Source organism: Ochotona curzoniae, unplaced genomic scaffold, assembly GCF_017591425.1.
Source record: "Ochotona curzoniae isolate NIBS_2020 unplaced genomic scaffold, NIBS_Ocur_1.0 contig_908, whole genome shotgun sequence".
Classification (NCBI taxonomy): Eukaryota; Metazoa; Chordata; class Mammalia; order Lagomorpha; family Ochotonidae; genus Ochotona; species Ochotona curzoniae.
The window spans coordinates 15,019,475-15,045,540 of record NW_024466607.1 but is presented as its reverse complement, the minus strand read 5'-3'; the positions used below and the strand labels follow the sequence as shown (position 1 = coordinate 15,045,540).

General features: G+C 60.2%; 1 protein-coding gene across 1 annotated transcript; it reads left to right on the top strand.

Moving 5' to 3' along the window:
- Positions 1-4,298: 4,298 nt before the first annotated feature.
- Positions 4,299-25,964, top strand: CELSR3 (cadherin EGF LAG seven-pass G-type receptor 3). Its single transcript, XM_040994417.1, is given in 36 exon segments — positions 4,299-8,034; positions 8,928-9,578; positions 9,827-10,052; positions 10,158-10,273; positions 10,528-10,616; positions 10,709-10,866; positions 11,255-11,418; positions 11,648-11,773; positions 11,864-12,033; positions 12,363-12,548; positions 12,804-12,920; positions 13,290-13,461; positions 13,598-13,739; positions 13,853-13,973; positions 14,269-14,452; positions 14,665-14,766; positions 14,992-15,006; positions 15,983-16,077; positions 16,210-16,419; positions 16,615-16,810; positions 17,050-17,205; positions 17,484-17,655; positions 18,869-19,036; positions 19,183-19,309; positions 19,400-19,606; positions 19,788-19,962; positions 20,125-20,237; positions 20,669-20,756; positions 21,110-21,249; positions 21,481-21,597; positions 21,717-21,865; positions 22,032-22,141; positions 22,459-22,617; positions 23,082-23,282; positions 23,806-24,691; positions 25,876-25,964. Coding segments are annotated over 36 exon segments (9,972 nt in total). The 3' UTR covers positions 25,904-25,964.
- The last annotated feature ends 102 nt before the right edge of the window (positions 25,965-26,066 follow it).

Here is a 26,066-nt window from a genome sequence, read left to right as displayed (position 1 = left end):
ATTACCAACACCACCCCAGGCTGGGTCTTTGCAACCAGCACCAGGTGCAGGGTCTCACCACAAGATTACAGCCACCAGGGACCCCTCTGGCTGCCTGGCAGGATAGTAGATGTGGGTTAGGGCTGGGCAGGAGAAAGGGCAATGAGAGAATAAACACCCTCAAGGAAAGGGGATTGGAAGAGCACCTCAAATTCAGAGTCAGCAATGACAGCTAGAAATAGATGCCTGAAGGTGTTGCTGTACCTCTGGGGTGTGCGCCAGCCTATGGCTGTGTGTGCAGAAGGTGGCCCCAGGCTGAGGAGCGGAGGCAAGGACATCTGCCTGCTGTAATGACTGAGGCGCTAAACCTGTAGGAGCAACCTGTCTTCTATGGATGATCAACACTATGGAAAATACAAAGTATGACCTCATGAATTGGGAACTGAAAATGCCAAGGTCACCACCAGCAGGGGAAGAGTTACAGTGCAAACAGATACAGCTGGGGGAGGGGTGGACGAGACCAGCCCCCTCCCTGCTGCCGTTACCAATTTGAGTCTAGGGTGTGCCACTTCCTATTTTTTTTTTTTAAGATTTACTTTTATTGGAAAGATTTACAGAGAGGAGAGAGAGAAAGATCTTTTATCCACAGGTTCATTCCACAAATGGCCACAATGGTCAGAGCTGAGCTAACCAGGAGCTGCTTCTGGATCTCATGCAAGTGCAGGGGCTAATGCTTTGGATCATCACTCTACTGCTTTCCCAGGCCACAGGCAGGGAGCAGCCAAGACATGAACCAGAACCCATATGGAATTCTACCGATTGCAAGGTGAGAATCTAGCCACCAGGCTATCTAACCAGGTCCACTGCTCCACTTTAATTTGGCTCCCTGCTATTATACCGAGGAACAGAGCCGAGAATGGCCCACTTCTTGCTGCCCATGTGGGAGACCTGGATGAAGTTTGTTCTTTCAAATCAATAGATAAATCATTAATTTTTTTTAAATGGCGCCTGGGGCTAGAAACCAGTTCCTCTGGTGTGACATGTGGCATCTGTGCCTACACCAGACCTCCACAGATGTCAGTTCTGCCTGTTTTTGGATTGTCTACTGGCAGTCGTACACTATAACCCCGTGTCTGGTTTTTCTCATTTACTCTTCAGAGACTGAACTCATTGTGTGTACTTGCACTCTTCACAGGGTGGCAAGGGACACATTTTCATCTGTTCATCCACTGATGATGACCCAGTGGCTTCCATTCTTGTCTGTTAATTGGAGTGCCACCCAGGGCACTGTTGCAGGAGTCTCGCTGCTGGTCCTATGCTTGTTTGGGTGGGTGTGTAGGGGGTGGGGGTTATTCCCAAATGTGGAATTTGCATTCACAGGGAGGTACTGTCAGAGTTTTCTAAAGCAACTGATACCATGCAGACTCCTTGGGTAGCATCTGAGAGCTCCTGCTCCCATCTTTTCGAAAATATGGCTTGTGGGTCATTCTTACATTCTGTTATGGTAGAACGTAGCGACATGTATTCTCCAGTTTATTCTTTTTCCAGTGACTAGTTTTGCTTGTTTTTGCTAGTAAACTTTTTGCTAATTTATCAGCCATTTGGGGTGTTCTCTTGTGAAGTTTCTGCTCACAGCTTTTCCCCATAAAGCCACTGATTTATCAACCATTTATTGATTGTGGTATTTTGAATACATGAGCTTTTTGGGTGTTTTTTTTTTTAATCCTACAATATCTTTTTTTAAAAAAGATTTATTTATTTATTGTTGGAAAATCAGATTTACAGAGAGAAGGAGACAGAGATCTTCCATCCGCTGGCTCACTCCCCAAGTGGCTGCAACTGCCAGGACTGAGCTGATCCAAAGCCAGGAGCCAGGAGCTTCTTCCAGGTTTCCCACATGACTGCAGGGTCCCAAGGCCTTGGGCTGTCCTTTAGTACTTTAGCAGGCCCCAAGCAGAGAGCTGGAAGGGAAGTGGAGCAACCAGGATATGAACCAGCACCCGTATGGTATCTCAGCATATGCAAAGCGAAGACTTCAGCTGCTAGGATACAGCACCAGGTCTCCTACAATAGTCTTTCTTTTTTTTTTTTTTTAAGTTTTTTTTTATTGGAAAGGTAGATTTACAGAGAAGGAAATAAAGATCTGTCTGCTAGCATCTCTATCCAGACCTGATGACGCAGTGGGTAGGGATTTCATCTGTTTTTATTCTGGATGTGTGGCCATTGGGGAAACAGCTCCAGGTGTTAAAAAGTCCATCCTGGGACAGGTAGTGTGGGTTAGACGGCTCCTGGGGATGCCCACAGGGTGGTCTTCCTGAGGGTAAAGACAGGGCCGGGGGCCTGAAGTGGAGGCTTCCTGTCTTTCCAAGGAGGGTACTGAGGGTGGGACAGCGAGGTGGGTCAGCTGTGGAGGGGCGGGTACCACGGAGACCCACTTGCAGTCCACTGGGTGGCGGCTGGGGGCAGCGGGGGAGACCGGCGCTCTGCAACAAGCATGCTGTCGGGCCAGCACCAACTCAAGTGAAGGCAGGACTCGGAGTAGCGTGGTCCTGGGCCCTACCTACCCAGGATGGTTCCCCGAACCTCGCGGGTTCTGGCCTCCTATTGGCCATCTTCTGCGGGAAGCCTTCCCAGACTGCTAGGAAGGCTCAGGCGTCTGTAATCACGTGTCTCCCCCAGGCCGTCAGCGTCTGGTCTGGCGTCCTTCACTCCTTAATTAAAGCAAAGGCCCAGCCAGCATCACCCCCTTCCTCTCCCAGCCCCTAGCGGACGGCCTCTAGCCAACCGCCTTCCCCTCGTGAGGTACCCTGATGGAGGCCGAAGAGCGGGGGAGGCCGCCCTCTGCACCGCCCCCCGGTAAGCCCCGCGGACACGCGGCGCCCACCGGCCACGTGGGGCGCTCGGGAGGCCGGTCCCCGCCAGAGTCCCGCCTCCCGGAAGCGGTCAAGTCGAGGGCCGGGAAAAGCGGCCCCTGATTGGTTGGTGGTGATGTCATAGGCGCCTTTCGGGGCGGCCCGGCGGCCCCGGCCCGGAGTTGTTCGCCTGTTGGAGGCGGAGTCCGCGGCGTCTGAGGAACCGCGCCCAGCGGCGCTCGGGGGTCTCGGCCCCGACCCCTCTCCCCTCGGCGCCGAAGCTCGCCTTCTTCCTTTCGGGCCCCGCAGCCTATTAGCTTCGACGGGCCCCTCTCCCGGGCGAACCTGGGCCCCGACCCCGTCCCCCACACAATGTGGCCTCTCTGAGGGGGTGCAAGGCGGGGCCTGCCATTGTGCCAATAGAAACAATGACTTTCCGATTGGAAAGTCGGGCTGGACCCCCACCCGCCCGTCCTCGCTGACGTGGTCGTGGCGCCGCGCCCACCTATTGACGAGTTGCGGCCACGCGTGTCCTTGGAGTCGCGTGGCGTGGGCAAAGCTGGATCGAATCCCGGGGGCGGGCGGCAGTTAAGCTGGCCCTTCCCTTGCAGGGACTGAGGGATCCGAGGAAGGCAGGCCCTACTCCCCCCGCACCCCACAACCTCCGGCTGAGGGGAAAAGCGCTGGGGACTCGCGGGACCTGAAGAGTGCCTCGGTCATCACTGTCCAGGGGTCGTCCCAGACAGCTGTCCACAAAGTGCCCCAGGAGTCAGCAAGTGCTGATTCAGCAGCCAAAGCAACTGTGCGAGCTGCTGCCTCCCTCAGCCCTGACCGGCCGTCGCCCCTGTGCCCCAGCCCTGCACGTGGGACCCCCCCCCTCCGACCCAGAGCTGCGAGGGCGCTCCTTCGTACGTCAGGGTTATTAACGCCCCAAACCAGAATCCAGAACAGGGCCAGGGCCAGTGCTTGGGAAGGGGAATAAAATATCTGCAAGTAGAGGCTGGGAGACGAGACTAGGACAACACCCTAGAGAGTGAGGAATCCAACAGCTTAAAGCCCCGCGCTCAGCCGCGAACCACCGCCGCTCTGATATCCTCAACAAAGATGGCGACCACGGCTTCGGGCGTCAGAGCTGACATGCGCGGTGGGTCATACCACTGGGTCCGGGGCGTCGGGGCGAGGGTGGAGCGAACCATCGGGGCGGCCAGGAGCCATGTTGGAGCGGCGGGAGGCGGCAGCAGCGCCGGGGATGCTGTGGTGGGGGCGGCAAGGGCCGGGACCGCTCACCAAAGGGGTCTTGGCCGCGGAATAGATGGTGCTCAGGGGGCGGCGGCGCGGAGCGACAGGCCGAGGGGCGGGAGGCCGGGGTGGGGGCAGGGGCCCTGGAGGGGGTCCGAGCGGTGGGGCGGGCCTAAGGACCGGACTAGGGTGGGGGGCTGTGGAGGCTGTGCAGGGAGGTGGAGGGTGATGGCGAGGCGGCCGCCGTGGCAGGGTCTCGGAAGACCATCGACGACGGTACTCCTGCTCCTTCTCTCTTTGTTCCCCCTCAGCCGGGAGGAGCTGAGGGGCGGCGGGGACCAGGGCTGGGACCAGGGGGTAAATCTGCCCGGGGCGCAGATCGGCGGTGGAGCCTCAGCTCTTTGTCCCGAGCCGCCCGGGGTCCGGGAGGATGAGGGGCCTGGCCTGGGAGTCGGGGAACCTGTTTCCATGCCACTCCGAGGGGAAAGGCAAAGCGCCCAGAGCGGTCCAGGGTCCCCTGGACAGCCGAACGCAGAACTGGCCACCGAGCACGGGGTCCAAGCATTAAGCAGCCGTGCACGAGAGACAGGACAGGAGCCAGGGTCTCTGTTATGCTGGCGCCCAGAAGTCTCCTCCTGCCGGAGGACAGGACCCTTGCGAAGAGGTGGTGTGTCGCCAGAGGCTCTGTCCTTAGGGGTCCCAGGCCCAGGGAACAGCTTGCCCCTTCCTTCGGACTTTCTGGTTCAACCAGGTGGGCCCAAGCCAGCGCTCTCCCAACAGAACTCTGCAAGAAGCCCCCGGAAAAGAGTAGGAACCACGCGCTGCTGCGGGGAACTGTGGGTGCCAGTGCGCAGGGGTCAGAGGGAGAGAGCTGCGCCATCCCCAGCCGAGAGGACAGATCCTCGGCCGGAATTTCTGCCCTGGGCCGCGGGGTCTGGTCCAGCGCTAGATTCAGCACCACGCACGGCTAGGACAGCTCCTTTGGAGGGTTCAGCACCCCCAAAACCTCGGACAGCTCCCGAGGCCCTGCCCCGGCGCATGCGCTCCCGCAGGCTCCTCCGCCGCCACTTCCTCCCGCAGCGCCCCGGGCCGCGCCCCCCGGGAGTCCCGGTGGAGCCGGTGGAGCCCGAGGCCTGGAAGACACCCCTAGCGAGCCGGGCACGTCCCCGTCGCGCCGCCAACCGCCACCCGCAGTTTCCCCAGTACAACTACCAGGCGCAGGTGCCCGAGAACGAGGCAGCAGGCACAGCGGTGCTAAGAGTGGTGGCGCAGGACCCAGACGCGGGCGAGGCCGGGCGCCTGGTGTATTCATTGGCGGCGCTCATGAACAGCCGCTCGCTGGAGCTGTTCAGCATCGACCCACAGAGTGGCCTGATCCGCACAGCCGCCGCTCTGGACCGCGAGAGCATGGAGCGCCACTACCTGCGGGTGACGGCCCAGGACCACGGTTCGCCGCGCCTCTCGGCCACCACCATGGTGGCTGTGACCGTAACCGACCGCAACGACCATACTCCAGTGTTTGAGCAAACGCAGTACCGGGAGACGCTGCGCGAGAATGTGGAGGAGGGCTACCCCATCCTGCAGCTGCGTGCCACAGACGGTGACGCACCACCCAATGCCAACCTGCGCTACCGCTTCGTGGGGCCACCCGCCACACGCACCACCGCTGCCTTCGAGATTGATCCACGCTCCGGCCTCATCAGTACCAGTGGCAGGGTGGACCGTGAGCACATGGAAAGCTACGAACTAGTGGTGGAGGCCAGCGACCAGGGCCAGGAGCCTGGGCCTCGCTCAGCCACCGTGCGCGTGCACATCACGGTGCTGGACGAGAACGACAATGCGCCCCAGTTTAGCGAGAAGCGCTACGTGGCCCAGGTGCGTGAGGACGTGCGCCCCCACACGGTGGTGCTCCGCGTCACGGCCACAGACCGGGACAAGGACGCCAACGGACTGGTTCATTACAACATCATCAGTGGCAACAGCCGAGGCCACTTTGCTATCGACAGCCTCACAGGTGAGATTCAGGTGGTGGCGCCTCTGGACTTTGAGGCAGAGAGAGAGCACGCCTTGCGCATCCGGGCACAGGACGCAGGTAGGCCACCACTGTCCAACAACACGGGTTTGGTCAACATCCAAGTGGTGGATATCAATGACCACGCACCCATCTTCGTCAGCACGCCTTTCCAGGTGTCTGTTCTGGAGAATGCGCCCCTGGGCCACTCGGTCATCCACATTCAGGCTGTGGACGCGGATCATGGGGAAAATGCTAGGCTGGAGTACTCGCTCACTGGCTTGGCAGCTGATACACCTTTTGTGATAAACAGTGCCACAGGCTGGGTGTCTGTGAGTGGGCCCCTGGACCGCGAGTCTGTGGAACACTACTTCTTTGGGGTAGAGGCCCGTGACCATGGCTCTCCTCCACTCTCTGCATCGGCCAGCGTCACGGTGACTGTGCTGGATGTTAACGACAACCGGCCTGAGTTCACTGTGAAGGAACACCACCTCCGACTGAATGAGGACGCAGCTGTGGGTACCAGCGTGCTCAGCGTGACTGCTGTGGACCGGGATGCCAACAGCGCCATCAGCTACCAGATCACAGGTGGTAACACCCGGAACCGTTTTGCCATCAGCACCCAGGGGGGTGTGGGTCTAGTGACCCTGGCTCTCCCGTTGGACTACAAGCAGGAACGCTACTTCAAGCTGGTACTGACGGCATCCGACCGAGCCCTCCATGACCACTGCTCTGTGCACATCAACATCACAGATGCCAACACTCACCGGCCTGTCTTTCAAAGCGCCCACTACTCTGTGAGCATGAATGAGGATCGGCCAGTGGGTAGCACGGTCGTGGTTATTAGCGCCTCTGACGATGACGTGGGTGAGAATGCTCGGATCACTTACTTCTTGGAGGATAACCTACCCCAGTTCCGCATCAATGCCACCTCGGGGGCCATCACACTGCAAGCTCCACTGGACTATGAGGACCAAGTGACCTACACCCTGGCTATCACAGCTCGAGACAACGGCATCCCTCAGAAGGCAGACACCACTTATGTTGAGGTGATGGTCAACGATGTGAATGACAACGCTCCACAGTTTGTGACCTCCCACTACACCGGCTTGGTCTCTGAGGATGCTCCGCCCTTTACCAGCGTCTTGCAGATCTCAGCCACAGACCGGGACGCTCACGCCAACGGTCGAGTCCAATACACGTTCCAGAATGGGGAAGATGGGGATGGAGATTTTACCATAGAGCCCACCTCTGGCATCATCCGAACGGTGAGGCGGCTGGACCGGGAGGCAGTGCCAGTGTATGAGCTGACAGCATATGCGGTGGACCGCGGTGTGCCCCCGCTGAGGACACCAGTCAGCATCCATGTGACCGTGCAGGATGTGAATGACAATGCACCTGTCTTCCCAGCAGAGGAGTTTGAGGTGCAGGTGAAAGAGAACAGCATTGTGGGCTCAGTGGTGGCCCAGATCACTGCGGTGGACCCTGACGAGGGTCCCAACGCCCACATCATGTACCAAATAGTGGAGGGGAACATTCCTGAGCTCTTCCAAATGGATATCTTCTCTGGGGAACTGACAGCACTCATTGACCTGGACTACGAAGCTCGCCAGGAATACGTGATTGTGGTGCAGGCCACATCGGCTCCCCTGGTCAGCCGGGCCACTGTGCATGTCCGCCTGGTTGACCAGAATGACAACAGCCCTGTGCTCAACAACTTCCAGATCCTCTTCAACAACTATGTGTCCAACCGCTCTGACACGTTCCCCTCCGGTGTCATTGGCCGTATCCCAGCCTATGACCCCGATGTCTCGGATCACCTCTTCTACTCTTTTGAGCGTGGCAACGAGCTGCAGTTGCTGGTGGTGAACCAGACCAGTGGGGAGCTGCGACTCAGTCGGAAGCTGGACAACAACCGTCCGCTGGTGGCCTCCATGTTGGTGACAGTCACAGGTGAGGGGCAAGGCTGGCGGAACAGGGAGGGGAGCCAGTGACTCCAACCTGTCAGGGTTTCTGGGCTTCCACAGGGCACCTAGAGTCAAAGAGGAATTTTTCAAGCTTCCAAGAAGCCCTTACATGTTCTTGTGACTGCTCAGAATCCCTCATGTGGGGACTCTGCTTAAGTTCTTGGGCATCACAATTCCAAAGCATCTAAGCAGACCTAATGATGTACCCCTAGGACTAGTTCCACTCCCAAAGAAAGAAAGAAAGAAAGAAAACATATGCTAGGGTTATGCCCTGGAGATTTTAGACAAAGCCATTCCTGGTCAGTCTGAACCATGTCCAAATTGAGGTGAAGAGTAACTTTAGATCCAATCTGCAGGGAGAGGAACAGTTGTGTGGTCAGAAACAGCAGCTTCTGGCAGCAGTTCTGGTGGATACACTGGTCTGGTTTCCATGCAAAGGGTTATCCAAGACCCTGCTCTTTAGGAAAATATCCAGAGGGTCCCCCTTCCCCACCCCCTGGACTACCCCAGGCTTTCCCAGTCCCTCCCCTCCTAGGAGGATGCTGGCAGGCACAGAGGGTGGAGGGCAGGTTGACAGGTGCCCATCTGCTCTGGAACAGGGACTCCTGGTCTTCTAGAGAAGGTCACTCCATGTGGGCACAAGGCCAGCACCCCAGGGTAGTCACTGAAGCCCCAGGAGCCAGCGCTAGGGTATTCAGCAGCTGGCTAGCTTAGGAGTATGTGTGTCCAAGGCCTTTTGCAGCCCGCTGACCAGGGTGTGCGGGGAGGGCGTTGATCGCTTGCTCAAGTGCTTCTTAGTTCCACAGGAGAGCAGCACTCCGTCAGAAGTGCTGGGGGCCTCGGCCCCAGGCTGACCACTACCCCTGCCCCTGCCTGCAGACGGCCTGCACAGTGTGACAGCCCAGTGTGTGCTGCGCGTGGTCATCATCACCGAGGAGCTGCTGGCCAACAGTCTGACCGTGCGCCTGGAGAACATGTGGCAGGAGCGCTTCCTGTCGCCACTCCTGGGCCACTTCCTCGAAGGTGTGGCCGCTGTGCTCGCCACGCCCGCGGAGGACGTCTTCATCTTCAATATCCAGAACGACACGGACGTGGGGGGCACGGTGCTCAACGTGAGCTTCTCGGCGCTGGCGCCGCGCGGGGCGGGCGCGGGCGCGGCGGGGCCGTGGTTCAGCTCCGAGGAGCTGCAGGAGCAGCTGTACGTGCGCCGTGCGGCGCTGGCGGCGCGCTCGCTGCTGGACGTGCTGCCCTTCGACGACAACGTGTGCCTGCGGGAGCCGTGCGAGAACTACATGAAGTGCGTGTCGGTGCTCCGCTTCGACTCGTCGGCGCCCTTCCTGGCCTCGGCCTCCACGCTCTTCCGGCCCATCCAGCCCATCGCCGGCCTGCGCTGCCGCTGCCCGCCCGGCTTCACGGGCGACTTCTGCGAGACCGAGCTGGACCTCTGCTACTCCAACCCGTGTCGCAACGGCGGTGCCTGCGCGCGGCGTGAAGGCGGCTACACCTGCGTCTGCCGCCCGCGCTTCACCGGTGAGCCGGGCCTGGGGCTGGGTGAGCCAGTGCGGGTCAGGCCACGGTCAGATCGTCCACCGCAGAGCCGACCCTGGGGGCGCTTGAAGCCGCTGAGGGAGAGAGGGGCTTGGGCTGGGAGAGCCAGGCTGGGGCGGGGGGCGTGGTCGGGCACCGCGGGGGCGGGGCTTCCTGGGGGCGTGGTCGCGAAGCACGCTGCACGCGGGGCGGGGCCATGACTGCCTGCAAACCGCGACTTGTGCCTCCAGGAGAAGACTGCGAGCTGGACACGGAGGCTGGACGCTGCGTGCCAGGCGTCTGCCGCAACGGGGGCACCTGCACCGACGCGCCCCACGGCGGCTTCCGTTGCCAGTGCCCCGTGGGCGGCGCCTTCGAAGGCCCGCGATGCGAGGTGGCGGCCCGCTCCTTCCCTCCGAGCTCCTTCGTCATGTTCCGCGGCCTGCGGCAACGCTTCCACCTCACGCTGTCCCTCTCGTAGGTGCCCGCCCCCGCCTCCTGCGGTGCTGAGTGACTGGGTTACTGGGTCACGGGTGTGAGAGGTGGACTGGCTCCTGAAGCCCCCTTGCCCACCCCGCACAGGTTCGCGACTGTGCAGCCGAGTGGGCTCCTCTTCTACAACGGCCGCCTGAACGAGAAGCACGACTTCTTGGCCCTGGAGCTGGTGGCTGGCCAAGTGCGGCTCACGTACTCCACGGGTGAGTGGCCCGAGGCCCCTCAGGCTCTCTTCCCTGTGCACTTGCACACATGCCTCAGTGTCAGACAGACAGCAGGGTGGACCTGGCTGCTGGCTGTGCCCTGTGGGGAGGCCAGTTTGAATAGGGAGTGTGTGTGTCCCCTCTGTGCTCGCAGGCCACTAGCCCAGCCAGTGATGGTGACCTTATCTGAAACATCTGGGGGTGGGGCCGGGTGGAGCAGCTGCAAACACTCCTCCTGCTGCACCTCCCCGCAGGTGAGTCCAACACGGTGGTCAGCCCCACAGTTCCAGGGGGCCTGAGTGACGGGCAGTGGCACACCGTGCATCTGAGATACTACAACAAGGTGGGCGCCGTGCGGCCTGGAGTGTGGAGGGAGTTGGGGGCACTGGGGCTCCGCCCAAGAGCTGAGTTGACTGGGTGTACGTGGGTCTTCAGCCCCGGACGGACGCCCTTGGGAGCGCTCAGGGTCCATCTAAGGACAAAGTGGCAGTGCTGAGCGTGGACGACTGTGATGTGGCAGTGGCGCTGCAGTTCGGGGCTGAGATTGGGAACTACTCGTGCGCGGCTGCTGGTGTGCAAACAAGCTCCAAGAAGTGAGCCCCTTCCCTGTGCCCTCTGCCCATACACCTGTGCTTGGCAGCCTGGGGCTTTGTCCAGTTTTTATTTTCCAGTCCCCAGCCCCTACCTTTAGGCAGTCCAGGCTCCCTACTCTCCAGTGCCCCACACCCCCTTCAGGGTTTGTACCAGCTACTCAGTTCTTCACTTCTGCATCCCCAGCTGCTCACTCACACACCTCAGCTGCTTAGTTGAAGCCCTCAGGCCAGCTCTTCCACTGTTCCCAGCCTACCTGCCCTTGTCTGCTCTGCTACACCCCTAGAACTCTGAGTCTGACCCTTCCTTCTCCCCTGGCCTGGTCCTGGCCTCCCTCCCTCAGTCCCCCTCAGATTCAGTCCCACCAGTGACCCAGATCCCTCCCCGCAGGTCCCTGGACCTGACAGGCCCGCTGCTCCTGGGAGGGGTCCCCAACCTCCCAGAGAACTTCCCCGTGTCCCACAAGGACTTCATCGGCTGCATGCGGGATCTGCACATAGATGGCCGCCAGGTGGACATGGCAGCCTTCGTAGCTAACAACGGCACCACAGCAGGTAAGCTCAGAACTCCTACTGCGCTGCCCATGGCCTGTCTCCATCATAGAGGTGGGGTTTGGAGCAGCTCCATCTCATCCCAACTCAGTGACAGCCTGGCCTCAAGCCTGTGAGAACATGGGGCTGGTGTCATGGCTTCTTCTGTCCCCTTTTGGCCTAAATCAGGCCCAGCACTCATGCCCTCCCCCACTCCACCATATTATATTCTGTATGTGCCTGCCTTTCCCAGGCTGTCAGGCCAAGCTGCACTTCTGCGACTCAAACCCCTGCAAGAACAGTGGCTTCTGCTCAGAGCGCTGGGGTGGCTTCAGCTGTGACTGCCCTGTGGGTTTTGGTGGCAAAGACTGTCGGCTCAGTGAGTGGTGACATGGGGCAGGGAAGAGCCCATGGGGTAAGCTCTGTCCCCAAAATGGGGCATGTGAACCTGCTCCTCTTATCCCCACAGCCATGACCCATCCCCACCATTTCCGGGGCAACGGCACACTAAGCTGGGACTTTGGAGGTGATGTGGTCGTGTCTGTACCCTGGTACCTGGGACTGGCGTTTCGGACACGCGCCACACAGGGGGTTCTGTTGTCAGTGCAGGCTGGGCAGCACAGTACACTTCTCTGCCAGGTGGGTCTGCCATTCTGCTCCCAGTCTGTGACATCCCCAGCCATATTCCTGTGGGTTTAATCCCAGGTCCACAGCACAGAGGGCTTGCCCACACTTGACCGTGCTGTATACCCGACCCTCCACTCTCTTCTCCACCACAATGTCCTCTGCATGTGGGGGCCACTAGCATAGCTCTCGCTGGTGCTAGCTGCATCCGTCCATGGTCCCCCAGTCTTGACCCCGTGTTCGCAGCCCAGGGTCCTCTGTTTTAGTCGCTGAGTCCTCTGACCACTGTCCAATCCCAGCCAACCTGTGGCTCTAACCCCAGGGCTGGGCATTTCTACCCACAGCTAGATCGGGGGCTGCTGTCCGTGACTGTGAGCCAAGGCTCGGGCCATGCTGCCCATCTCCTCCTGGACCAGGTGACCGTCAGTGATGGCCGGTGGCATGATCTGCGGTTGGAGTTGCAGGAGGAACCAGGTGGCCGGCGGGGCCATCATGTCCTCATGATCTCACTGGACTTTAGCCTCTTCCAGGTGTGACCCCTGATTTGGGGATGATCTGCTCCCCTCCTTCCAACCAGACCCACCTTCTCTGACCTCTACCTCCCATGCTTCACCCAGACCCCAGCCAGTTCCCTGGGTCTCAGAGAGCTCCATGGCAGTCCACTCCTCTGGCATGGAGGGACAAAGCCCAGTCATGCAGGGCTGGCAGGCCCAGACCAACCCCGGGATATGGCATGGGTGCCTCAGTCTCCCTCGTACTCAGTGCTGCTGGTTTCCCTTCTCCAGGATACCCTGGCAGTGGGGAGTGAGCTGCAAGGCCTGAAGGTAAAGCTACTCCACGTGGGAGGCCTGCCCCCCAGCAGTAAGGAGGCGCTTCCTCAGGGTCTGGTCGGCTGTATCCAGGTGGGGGTCGGCATGGGGATGTGGCATAAGGGCATCAGGGTTAGCAGTCAGAGTTCAGGAGATCCTGGGGGCTCCCAAAAGCAGCGTCTGAGTGGTGTTGGGCATGAATTACCAGGGGTGGGGGAGGGGAAATGGATGACCCAGAGCTGTTGGAGACAGAGCAGACCTTCCTGTGGGCTTAGAGGCCAGAGTCTAGCTTAGATCCCCTCCCCCCTGGGGGGGGGGAGGGCATTAGAGAGGCAGAGCAATTCATGATCTCCTGAGGGGATGACATTGGGATTGTCTTGGGGACCTGGGGGGCTTCATGTCAGGGTGGCCTGGCCCCTGGCCCTGGCATGGGCCTTAGCTCCTGGTTGGTTGTTTCTATAGGGGGTCTGGCTTGGCACCACTCCATCTGGATCACCACCCCTGCTAGCCCCAAGCCACCGGGTGAATGTGGAGCCTGGCTGCACGGTGACCAACTCCTGTGCATCTGGACCCTGTCCAGCCCATGCTGACTGCCAAGATCTCTGGCAGACTTTCTCCTGCACCTGCCAGCCAGGTGGGCTCTGAAGTAGAGGAAGGCTGATCCGGGCAGGAAGCAGGGGGACATTGAGGAGATGGAGAATGGGAAGGAGGGTGCCCACTTCCTCTCTGCTCTGTGACCTGTGTCCCGGACTTTCTGGACCCACCTGCAGGTTACTACGGCCCAGGTTGTGTGGATGCCTGTCTCTTGAACCCCTGTCAGAACCAAGGATCCTGCCGCCACCTCCCAGGAGCCCCCCACGGCTACACTTGTGACTGTCCCAGTGGTTATTTTGGGCACCGCTGTGAGCACAGGTGAGAGGCTTAGGGCCCCAAGTTGAGGGGGAACCTGGCTGGAACAGGGCAGGGTCACTAAGATAGCCTAGAGGCTCTCTCTCCTCTGACTGGTTGCTTCCCCCTTCCTCCAGGATGGACCAGCAGTGCCCACGAGGCTGGTGGGGGAGTCCAACCTGTGGCCCCTGCAATTGTGACGTCCACAAAGGCTTTGACCCCAACTGCAATAAGACAAATGGGCAGTGTCACTGCAAGGTGTGCCTCGCCTGTGCCCCCAACAGTGGACTTTCCAAGCCGACTTGGGACATACTCTAATGTTTGTCCAGCTGGCTTCCTTCCACTACCTCTTACCTGTGTGTCCTGTCAGCTCCTTGTCTGCCAGCTCTCATAGTTGACCCCAGTGTCTCCCTCAGCCCATCTTCCTCTAGCGTGGGAGCACTGTTGTCTATACCCCTTGCCCTTGATTCTATTCGTCCCCCAAGCCTTGATCCAAGACCCTTACTTTAAGCCCTGACCTCTGACTTCAGGTTCATGCCCCATCCTTAAACAGGACTTCTACTATCGGCCACGGGGCAGCGACTCATGCCTCCCATGTGACTGCTACCCAGTGGGCTCCACCTCGCGTTCCTGTGCACCCCACAGCGGGCAGTGTCCCTGTCGTCCAGGAGCCCTTGGCCGCCAGTGCAACAGCTGTGACAGCCCCTTCGCAGAGGTGACAGCCAGTGGCTGCCGGGGTAAGCAGAGGGCTGGTCTCCATGTGCTCCTTGGCTAGGGACTCTGGGGAACCTCTCCTGAGGGAGCCCACTTCCCTGCAGGGAACCCACATTTTCTCCAAGTCACAGAATCTTAGTGGAGAAGCCAGCCAGGTCTTGGCAGGCAGTAGACAGGGGGGTGGGTTGTGAGGGGACAACCTGGCCACCTGACTCAACATCTCCTTCCTCCCTAGTGCTCTACGATGCCTGCCCCAAGTCCCTGAGGTCTGGCGTGTGGTGGCCGCAGACCAAGTTTGGCGCCTTGGCCACAGTGCCCTGTCCCCGGGGGGCCCTGGGTGAGTGTCTGGGGAGCAGGGACGTGGTGAGGGTGGGGGTGGGCTTATTCTCTGTGACTGCTGGAGCCAGCTCTCTAGTGGTCTTACAGCTCTTGGGTCTTATACCTGCTCAGTGATGGGAGGGAGGCAGGCATCTGCGTGGGCCCCTTACTACCTCCTTAAGCCTCTGGGTCCCTCCTCACACCCTCACAGAGCCTTCCTCTGTTTTCCTTGGCTTCTGGGCAGGATTGCGGGGTGCAGGTAAGGGGTACGTGTTTGCTCAGCTGCGCTGCCCCCTCCCACTGCCAGAGCTTTTACAGATCCCGCCTGCTGCCTGAGGTCCCCAAGGCCCCTCTCTGCTGCTTTGTCTCTGAGAACTACTTCCAACTGCTTGAAGCACCCCCGCTTTCCCGCAGAGACCCCTTCCTATTGGCTGAGGACCTTGGGGACCCTTCTCTGGTCTCCTCAGAGACCCCTCCCATGACCTGAGGACTCTGTAGACCTCTCCTGAGATTTTTACAGACCCCCCCCCCCAAGTCCTGGAGGTACCTACAGGCCTCATGGTGTGGCCTGAGGTGGAAGGTCCCTCCCCTGTGCCTAAGGGACCCCCCTCCTTGCTACATGAGGCCCGTGTGGTGGCTGGACAGGTTGTGTGTGCATGCCCACACGTGTGTCTCCCCATGCCTGTGCACGTGTTTCTGCGTCCATCTTGGGGCAGAGGGTTGTGTTTGTAAGTGAGGATCTGTTCAAAACCCTCCCTGAAGGGGCAGGTCAGTTTCCAAGCCCTTTCCAAGCTCTGCAGAAAAAGTAAGGCCAAGTCCCCCACAGGGCAGTTAGAACCATGGGAGACCCATCTGCTACCTCACTGCTCCCAGAATCCTCTTGAGAGACTTTGTCTGTGCTGGCATGTCTGCGTGTACACAAGAGTGTTGTGTGTGTACCTGTGCTTATCCTGGTTGTTATATATTTGCAGTCATGAACATTACGTGTGTGTATGTGGGGCACGCCTGTGAGCCTGTCCTGGGCCACAGGCCTGAGTGAGCGGAGTGTGTGTATGTGAGGGTGGGTGGGTGGGTGCATGCACCCCTGGGGCGTGGCTGCTGCATCCTGCCATCCGGCTCTAGGGCCTATCTGCTGGGCTCTGCCCCAAGGATTCTCCCAGGGTTAGGGTGCTATGGGCACCCTCTCAGTAGAACTTCCCAGTCTTCGGGCCTGACCAGGGCTTGCTTGCCCCCAGGTGCTGCTATACGGCTCTGTGACGAGGACCGGGGCTGGCTGGAGCCTGACCTCTTCAACTGCACCTCTCCTGCCTTCCGAGAGCTCAGCCTGCTGGTAAGCCTCACTCTGCCCTGCCCCGCGCTAAGCCCTCCAGAGCTCACGGAGGGCCCCGTCACCTCCGCCCAAGTTTGCCCCGCGGCCTCAGGGACCACAAGCATAACCATTCCCCCATCCTGGTGCTGGCAGCTGGATGGCCTGGAGCTGAATAAGACAGTCCTAGATACCATGGAGGCCAAGAGGCTGGCTCAGCGACTCCGTGAGGTCACTGGCCATGCTGATCACTACTTTAGCCAAGATGTCCAAGTCACTGCCCGTCTGCTGGCCTATCTGCTGGCCTTCGAGAGCCATCAGCAAGGTTTTGGACTGACAGCCACACAGGATGCCCACTTCAATGAGGTCAGATTGCGTTTTGTGTTTCCAGCCCCCTGGCCCAAGACCTCTGCTCCCTGACTCTCTTTCCTTTGTCATCTCCAGCCCCTGCCCCCCTGCCTGTTGGGATCCTTCTGAGCACCTGGCCGGACCCCTCCTCCCCGCCCCGGCCCCTGCTGCCTCTGCCACCTGGCTGAGCCAACTCTGTTTCCATTCTCCCAGAATCTGCTATGGGCTGGCTCTGCTCTGCTTGCTCCAGAGACTGAGGACCTATGGGCGGCATTGGGACAGCGGGCTCCTGGGGGTTCCCCAGGCAGCGCGGGGCTGGTGCAGCACCTGGAGGAGTATGCGGCCACGCTCGCCAGGAACATGGAACTCACATACTTGAATCCCGTGGGGCTGGTGACACCCAATATCAGTGCGTGGTGGGGCAGGGCAGGGACCTGGAGGCCTGAGGGGGAAGGGCTGCTGATGGCACCAGTGGTGGCAGGAGGCTGTGCTACTACCTCCAGCTTGGCAGGGGCATGCTCTGCACTGCTAGCAAGGATGATATGGGCTGTAGGACTTGGGTATAGGCTGGGAGCCTGAGGGAGGAGACCCTCAGCACGTCCCGAACAGGGGTCCATGGTAGGGCTCACCCTTCTTTCTCATGGGCAGTGCTCAGCATCGACCGCATGGAGCACCCCAGTTCAAACCGAGGGGCCCGTCGCTACCCCCGCTACCACAGTAATCTTTTCCGGGGCCAGGACGCCTGGGATCCTCACACCCATGTGCTGCTGCCTTCCCAGGCCCCACGGCCGGCCCCATCGGAAGGTGAGCCCTCAGTGTTCCCTCAGCCAGGTCCTGTTCCCTTGATATCCCAGCCAGACCCTGTACCCTCTCCTGCCTGTGTTCCACCTGCCAGGACCCCCCTTCCTGTCCTACAACTCACTGTGCCCTCTCCTGACCATGCCCTGTCTCCTCTCAGACCTTGAACATTGCTTTCCCCGGCTTCTGCTCCCCTCACCCCAGTTCTGGAGCTGTGGGGAAGAGTTCCTGTGTTTGGGGCTCACTGACGGTAGCTCCCCATCCCCTACCCTGCCTGCTGGCAGTTCTGCCCACAGGCAGCAGCGCAGAAAACACCACCACCCCGAGTGCTGGCTCCCCACCAGCGTCCCTGGAGCCCGAGCCTGAGCCTGGGATGTCCATCGTCATCCTCCTCGTGTACCGCACCTTGGGGGGACTGCTCCCTGCTCAGTTCCAGGCCGAGCGTCGGGGTGCCAGGTACCAAGGGTAGAGTTGCTTCCAGCCCTTCATATAAGCCTCCTATGAGCTTCTGTCCAGCCTAGTATCCCCTTTTTGGTGGGCAGATGAGAAGGTTCAGAGAGACTTTTTTTTAAAGATTTATTTATTTTTATATAAACTTTAATAAAAGTATTTCTGGGGCCTGGCACAGTAGTCTAGTGGCTTAAGTCCTTGCTTTCGCACTTGCCAGAATCCCATATGGGTGCTGATTCTGATCCTGGTAGCCCTACTTTCCATCCACCTCCCTACTTGTGGCCTGGGAAAGCAATTCAAGATGGCCCAAAGCCTTGGGACCTTGCACCTGCATCAGAGACCCAAAAGAAGAGGCTCCAGGCTCCTGGCTTTGGATCGGCTCAGCTCCAGTCATTGCAGCCACTTGGGGAGTGAATCAACAGAGGAAGATCTTCCTTTCTGTCTCTCCTCCTCTCTGTATATCTGACTTTCCAAAAGAAAGAAGTCATTGTTATAGACATGGAGAGGCAGAGAGATCTTTAATCCACTGGTTCACTTCCCAAATGGCCAAATGGCTGCAATGGCAGGGCCTGGGCCAGGTTGGAGGCAGGTTGGAGTAGGAGCCTGGAATTGCCTCTGGGTCTCCCATGTGAGTGGCAGGGGCCCAGTTCTTGGGCCATTTTCTGCTGCTTTTCTAGACACATTTGCAGGGAGCTAGATGAGAAGTGAAACAACTGGGACTCTGACCAACAGTGCTTATCTGAGGTGCTGGTGTCACTGGTCACAGCTTAGCTTGCTGCACTGCAGTGCTGGCCCCAGATGGACTTGGGTTCACAGCTCAGGAAACTGTCCGTGCTGTGTGCAGTATACAGCATGCTCTCTGAGGCCATGTGTAGTAGCTGAGTTTAGGATGACAGCAACAGGTTGGGGTAGGTGCATCCAAGGCCAGCACATGAGCCAGGTGCAGACAGAGCACCTCCAGCAACAGAGGAAGGCCTGTAGACTACCTGCTGAGGAGCTGGTGAGCGGGGAGGGAGGACCCACAAGGCCAGTGCATCTCAGACTCCAGTCAAGCAGTAAGTGGGACACCTGTCCATGGCCAAGCATAGGCCAGAGGGGTTCCCAGAAGGAGTATCTAGCCTGGGAACTGGATCTGCTGTGGAGGCAAGAGGCATGAAAGCAGGGTAAGGCCAAGTCAGAAGCTTGGCCAGCATCAGGCCCACATGGAGTGTCTCCTCAGGCTCCCCGAAAACCCTGTGATGAACTCACCGGTTGTCAGCGTGGCAGTGTTCCATGGACGCAGCTTCCTTAGTGGTGTCTTGGAGTCCCCCATCAGCCTCGAGTTCCGCCTGCTACAGACAGCCAATCGGAGCAAAGCCATCTGCGTGCAGTGGGACCCGCCTGGCCCGTGAGGACTCCTCCCAATCCCCTCACCCTCTGGAAACCCTCAGTCCTCCAGTCTACATGGCCTCAACCCCACCCACAATCTCACCAACCCCCTCAGCCTGCAGTGGGGTACCCCCTGTGGCAGCTCTGGCTATCCCGTGGCTGCAGGGCAGAGCAGCATGGTCTGTGGACAGCACGGGACTGTGAGCTGGTGCACAGGAACGGGTCCCACGCACGGTGTCGCTGCAGCCGGACGGGTACCTTCGGGGTCCTCATGGATGCCTCCCCTCGTGAGGTGGGGCTGCACCCATTATCTTAGGGGAGTGGGGTACCAAAGGGCCAGGGGTTGTGCCTGGCACCCCGCTGACCATCTCTGTCTCTATAGCGCCTGGAGGGGGACCTGGAGCTACTGGCCGTGTTCACACACGTGGTTGTGGCAGTGTCGGTGGCTGCGCTGGTGCTGACTGCGGCTGTCCTGCTGAGCCTGCGTAGCCTCAAGTCCAATGTGCGTGGGATCCATGCCAATGTGGCGGCCGCCCTGGGCATAGCAGAGCTCCTCTTCCTGCTGGGGGTCCACAGGACCCACAACCAGGTGCAGGGTCAAGGCCAGGGGACCTGTGTCCTGATGACAACCCCGCTGTAGCCCCAGGAAGGCACCCCAGGGACTGGGGTCAGGGCTGTGCAGGCGGGGACCAGGGTTTGGGGCAGAGGCTGGGGGAAGGGGACGGGGTCCGAGGCAGGAGAGGTGCTGACGCCCCCCTACCTGCCCTCAGCTGGTGTGCACGGCAGTCGCCATCCTCCTGCACTACTTCTTCCTCAGCGCCTTCGCATGGCTCCTCGTGCAGGGGCTGCACCTCTACCGCATGCAGGTGGAGCCGCGCAACGTGGACCACGGAGCCATGCGCTTCTACCACGCCCTGGGCTGGGGTGTTCCTGCCGTGCTACTGGGTGAGCTCCTGAGATCCCGAGCCTGTCTTGATGGTGAACCACCCACCCTCCCCAGTCTTATCCTCCCATGCCATCTACCCAGGGGAGGGGGAGCCAGCCATGCTCTCAGCCCTTTTGTCTCTAAGAAACACCCTGTCCCAGCCTGTGCCTTCTCTCTGCAAGGCCTTGCTGTCGGCCTAGACCCCGAGGGCTATGGGAACCCTGACTTCTGCTGGATCTCCATGCATGACCCGCTCATCTGGAGCTTTGCAGGCCCTGTGGTCCTGGTCATCGTGGTGAGCATGCTGAATCTGGTGCTGCCTGTGGGGGGTGCTGCAGAGGACAAGGGGGCTGGCTGAAGGCTGCCAGGGGAGGTGGGCACTGCAGCTTGCTGGGCTCCCTGCCTGTCTGCTCTCTGGGTGCTGAGTGACCACTCCCCACTCATCTGCCGTGGATATGAGGGCCTGGGATTAGAGCCCTGTGGCCTCTCCCTGCCTGCCTCTGCATCTCCATCATCCTCTGCCTCTCAGACTCTGTGACTCTCTGACCCTCATGCCCCTCTGTCTCCCTTCTGTTGCGGGTGTCTCAGTGTGGGAGCGTGTGGGCAGATGAGAACAGCTCACTGGCTCTGCCTCTCCCTGGGCGTCTTGGTCCCTCTGTCCCTGTCTCCCTCTGGCTCTCATAGCCTGTTTCTGTCTCTCTCTGCCCTGCTGTACTCACCGCACAGATGAATGGGACCCTGCTTCTCCTCACTGCTCGCACCTCCTGCTCCACGGGGCAGCGGGATGCCAAGAAGAGTTCTGTGCTGTGAGTTGGTGCGGGTGAAAGCAGGGGTTCTCAGGACAGCAGGCTCTTCCTGGAAGGGAGGAGGCAGGGGTGCAGGGACCCCACCCTGAGACCCCTTGCTGACATCCTTGCTGTCCGTGCTCCTTGACCTTGAGCTGCCAGAGCTACCTCTCAGCCTGGGGGGCTTACTTTGTGCCTGCCCCTGTGTCCCTGCCTGTCCCCCTCACCCAGCTCCTTGTATTTTTACCTTGTCCCCTTGTGGCCCCGAGTGCTCTCCTGCTCCTTTGTATGACCTCTTGTGTCCCCTGGCATCCCCCAAGACTCCCATGTTCCCACATTCCTAGTGTGTCCCCCACATGCCTTGCTGTGTCCTCTCTGTGAGACCCGTGTGACCCTTCATGTCCTCGCAGCTCCTTCCTGCTGCTGCTGCTGGTCAGTGCCTCCTGGCTCTTTGGTCTCCTAGCAGTCAACCACAGCATCCTGGCCTTCCACTACCTACACGCCGCGCTCTCCGGGCTCCAGGTAGCTCCGGACCCCAGCCCTGACACTGGCCCCGGTGCTGACCTGTAACATTGACCCCAAGCCCAGGCTAGGTGCTGATCCCCTCCTGAGCACCCTAGGCTCCCCCCCACACCCGCTTCCCTGCAGTCACAGCCCTCCTGCTAGCCCACAGACCCCATGTGACCCCTCTGATCTTTCACTGTCCTTCACTCACCCCTTACTGGCTCCTTACTGACCCTGGCTGACCCACAGGGCCTGGCAGTGCTGCTGCTCTTCTGCATTCTGAATTCTGATGCCCGGGCTGCCTGGACTCCAACTTGTCTAGGCAGGAAGGCAGCACCCGAGGAGGCGAGGCCAGCTCCAGGGACGGTGAGGGGCTGCCAGGGCTGAGGGCTCAGGGTGGGAGTGCGGGAAGCTAGGTCCCCTGCAGGGCTGGCTCACACGCCTGTCCCATACCCTCTCCCTACTCACCTCCCTCTGTCCTGCAGGGCCCTGGGGCCTACAACAACACAGCCCTGTTTGAGGAGAGCGGTCTCATCCGCATCACGCTCGGAGCCTCCACTGTCTCCTCAGTGAGCAGCGCCCGCTCTGGCCGGACCCAGGACCAGGACAGCCAGCGGGGACGCGGCTACCTCAGGTGAGTGGAGGGACTACCTTGTGATGGATGTACCAGCTGACTAGTGCTGGCAATACCAGGCCTTGGAGTGGTGGGTGGTTCTACCTGCGCTTTCTAGCCCCATCTGCATGCCGCTGGGTACCCACAGGCAATGCCAGCCACAAGCTGGGGGCTCTTGCATTTCCAGGGACAACATCCTGGTTCGACACGGCTCGGCTGCTGACCACACTGAGCATGGCGTCCAGGCTCATGCCGGCCCCACAGACCTGGATGTGGCCATGTTCCACCGAGATGCTGGTGGAGTTGGGGGCCTGGGAAAGGGAGGAGGGAGGCAGAGGCTCTCATACTACCCACCCTTTCTGTCACAAATTGGAGCTGTGGCTAATTGGGTGGGCTGAGCACTCCCCACAACATTGCCACAGGAGGCACCTCCCAGTCCGGTCTTGGGTCTCTAAGACACCCAAACAAGTCCCTGCCCCACCTTCTGCCCCCTGAGCCCTGCCCAGGCCCGCCCCCAGATCCTGGCCACGCCTAGCATGCAGCCTCTGAGCCCTAGGGCCCTGGCTTCCCACACCGCTGCTGTAGCTTCCTGCCTCTGACCTTCCCAACGCCAGGTGCAGACTCTGACTCAGACAGCGACCTGTCCTTGGAAGAGGAGAGGAGTCTGTCCATCCCGTCTTCAGAAAGTGAGGACAATGGCCGTACCCGAGGGCGTTTCCAGCGGCCCCTCCGCCGGGCAGCCCAGAGTGAGAGGCTCCTCACCCACCCGAAAGGTGATGATGGATGCCCTGACACCCCACACGTGACCAGGGACACCCTGTTTCCCACTTAGACGCAGGGATCCTGCTGAGGCCTAAGAGTGCCTGGGGCTGACCCTCTGGGGGTCCTGTGTGGACATCACTAGTATCCCATGAACCTCTACTAGCCCATGTCCTGGCAGTGCTCAGGAGGCCGTGGACAGCCTGGGTGACAGAGGACACTGGGCAGGAATGTGATGGAGTGGCACGTTGTCCCTCCAACCCCTCATCTTTCCAGAAGGCCGAGGCTCAGCCTGATCTCCCTGGTTGCTTCATCTCTTTAGATGGTGGTGAGCTGGCTGGCTACCCATTTCCTAGGTGCTCCCGCACCCTTCTGTTGCCACCTACATGGTGGGAGTGAGCACAGCCTGGGCTTCGAGGGTCACAGGGGCATGAGCCAGTGGGACCAACAGCTCCTGTCACCTGCCCTGGCCCCACAGATATGGATGGCAATGACCTCCTGTCCTACTGGCCAGCCCTGGGGGAATGTGAAGCAGCTCCCTGCGCCCTGCAGACCTGGGGCTCCGAGAGGCGCCTGGGCCTGGATACCAGCAAGGATGCTGCCAACAACAACCAACCAGACCTGGCCCTCACCAGCGGGGATGAGACCTCCCTGGGCCGGGCACAGCGACAGAGGAAGGGTAGGCTCCCCACCCCAGGGCTGTACTGCAGGGATCCCAAAGAGGGAAGTGCAAGGAGCTGCCAGGCCCTTACTCAGGGACTGCCAGCATCCTCAGCCCAAGCTGAGTGCTCCAAGTGTCTGTCCCACTGCCCTGCTTCCTAGAGCCCAGGGCTGCCTGTGTTCTAACTCGGGGAATTCCTGGCCTGTCCTATAGGAACTCTGGGGCTAGTTCTCCAACCCCAGTCAAGACCCTTAGACCCAGAGCCCATACTCTGATCTGGAAGGTTCCTGTCCCTGCTGTCCTGGAGGTTCCCGGAGTTTGTGCTTGTCCCTCTCCCTGGCATCATGGGGGATTCCTGCCTGCCTCTCTCTGCCCTGAGGGAGGTTGGTCGACAACCCTCTCTCCTTCCTGCCTCTGCACTCCCACTCCATGCTGCTGCCTCCTGCTCTCCCCCAAGGGGCTTCTCTGCCCAGCCCTGTGTCCCGGGCACCCCAAGGGATCTCTTCATCCAGGGAGTCCTTATCTCCTGTTCCTTTTCCAGGCATCCTGAAGAACCGCCTGCAGTACCCACTGGTGCCACAGGCCCGAGGTGCCCCTGAGCTGTCCTGGTGCCGCGCAGCCACATTGGGCCACCGGGCCGTGCCGGCTGCCTCATATGGCCGCATCTGTGCTGGCGGGGGTACTGGCAGCCTCTCGCAGCCAGCCAGTCGCTATTCTTCCCGAGAACAGCTGGATTTGTTCCTGCGGCGGCAGCTGAGCCGTGAGCAGCTTGAGGAAGCCCCTGCCCCAACTCTGTGCCCTCTGAGCCGGCCAGGCTCCCAGGAACACCTGGATGCCACGCCAGGCCGTCTGGAGTCCAGGGACCGGGGCAGCACTCTGCCGCGGAGGCAGCCACCCCGGGACTACCCTGCCACCATGGCTGGCCGGTTTGGCTCCCGGGATGCACTGAACTTGGGGGCACCCCGTGAATGGCTGAGCACGTTGCCTGCACCCCGCCGCACCCGGGACCTGGACCCACAGCACCCGCCCATGTCTCAGCCTCCACAGAGGCAACTCTCAAGGGACCCCCTCTTGCCATCGAGGCCCTTGGATTCTGTGTCTAGGAGCTCGAACTCTCGCGAGCGGCTGGACGAGGTGCCCAACCGGCACCCCTCCCGAGAAGCTCTCGGGCCACCCCTGCAGCTGCTCAGGGCTAGGGAGGACCCTGCCAGCGGCCCCAGCCACGGCCCCTCCACAGAGCAGCTGGACATCCTCTCCTCCATCCTTGCCTCCTTCAACTCTTCCGCCCTCTCCTCCATGCAGTCGTCCAGCACGCCCTCGGGCCCTCACACCACAGCCACACCTTCGGCCACAGCCTCAGCACTCGGGCCCTCCACTCCGCGCTCAGCCACTTCCCACAGCATCTCAGAGCTGTCACCAGATGCTGAGTAAGCACCATCCAACCACCTTGTTCATCCTCATCAGCCTAGGGCACCCTACTGTGTACTCTGCCCTGTGTCCCACCGCAGTGTAGGGTGGGGGTGGCAGGTGGGGTCTATCCCAGGCTCCACTCAGTCATAGTCAAGGGGCCACAGCCTGGGTCAGCAGATCTGTGAGGAACAGGGTGTGACTAGCTGGGATCAGTCACCTTCCCTGCAGCTCAGGGCTCAGGGAGCTGGGTGCCTTCCTAAGAGCTTAGCCAGATGAGGCAGTGGGAAGAGCCAGGGCCTGAAGTGCCAGGTGACTTGGGCTTTGAAAGGGACAGGGAAGGTTTACCCTGGGGTGCCAGGAGGTGCCAGCAGAGGAGAACATTCAGTTGTCTGTGAGTAAGTCATTCATTTGTTTAGATTTCTTCAGTCAATATTACACTCCTGATGCTGGTGGTCCCTGTGGAGTGGGGCTCCCAGGGATTTAGGTGGCTCCAGGTGCAACTCAGGGGCCTGCAGGGCAGTTGTTGGGGAAGGGCTGATAGGCACACCCAACAGTCAGCAGTGGATGGTTGTGGGGCCAGAGGAGAAGTGCTCAGGCCTAGGGGTGACCCAGCTGCTTCAAGCTGGGTGAAGGTTGTAGGGTTAGGAAGGGCTCCCCAGGGGGTAGGGCCAGGGGCCGGAGAGAACCGAGCAGCACCCAGTGATGGGAGAGGAGGGGAAGGTTAGGAACCTTGTGCCTGCGATTCTAAAGGGATGCCGAGGGGTGGGGGTGACAGGAGCTGACCCACCACCTGAGTTCCACTCAGCCCAGCCTTAGGTCTGGCTGTGTGGGAGGTCAGCTGGTGGCCCACGTGGGGGTTGAAGCTCTAGCATCACGCTGGCCTGGGTCTAAGCTCTGGTTCTGCCTCGGTAGCTGTGTGACTTTGGTCTCTTGTCCTTGAAAGAGATCTGCAGCAGCAAGCCCTTTGGGATGCAGGGATTCAGGAGACAAAATCTGGCATGGGTGTCTGGGAAGCGCACAAAGACCTGGGTGACCAAGGAGCCTAGCTGATGAGTCTGGGCATCCAGGACAATGAGTAGAGGAAGCTGAGAACCCTGGAGGGGGCACGTGCAGGCTGGGGGTCAAGAGATGAAGGATGACCAGGGAGGTGAGCAGAACAGGTCAGGTCACCTGACTTTGACTTCCACTTTGAACCCTACAGAGTTTCCAGAAGTGAGGGTCACTTGTGAGGGGCCCATGGAGTGGAGGGCGATGGAGGACCTGGGCTGAAGAAGAGACTGCAGGAGTTGGGGCCAATTCCAAGACAGCCTGCTAGCCCCACCTCCCAGCTCCTTGCATCTGTGAGCATGGGTGTGGCAGGTGCAGGGGGGCACTGAAGGGAGGACTTATCTA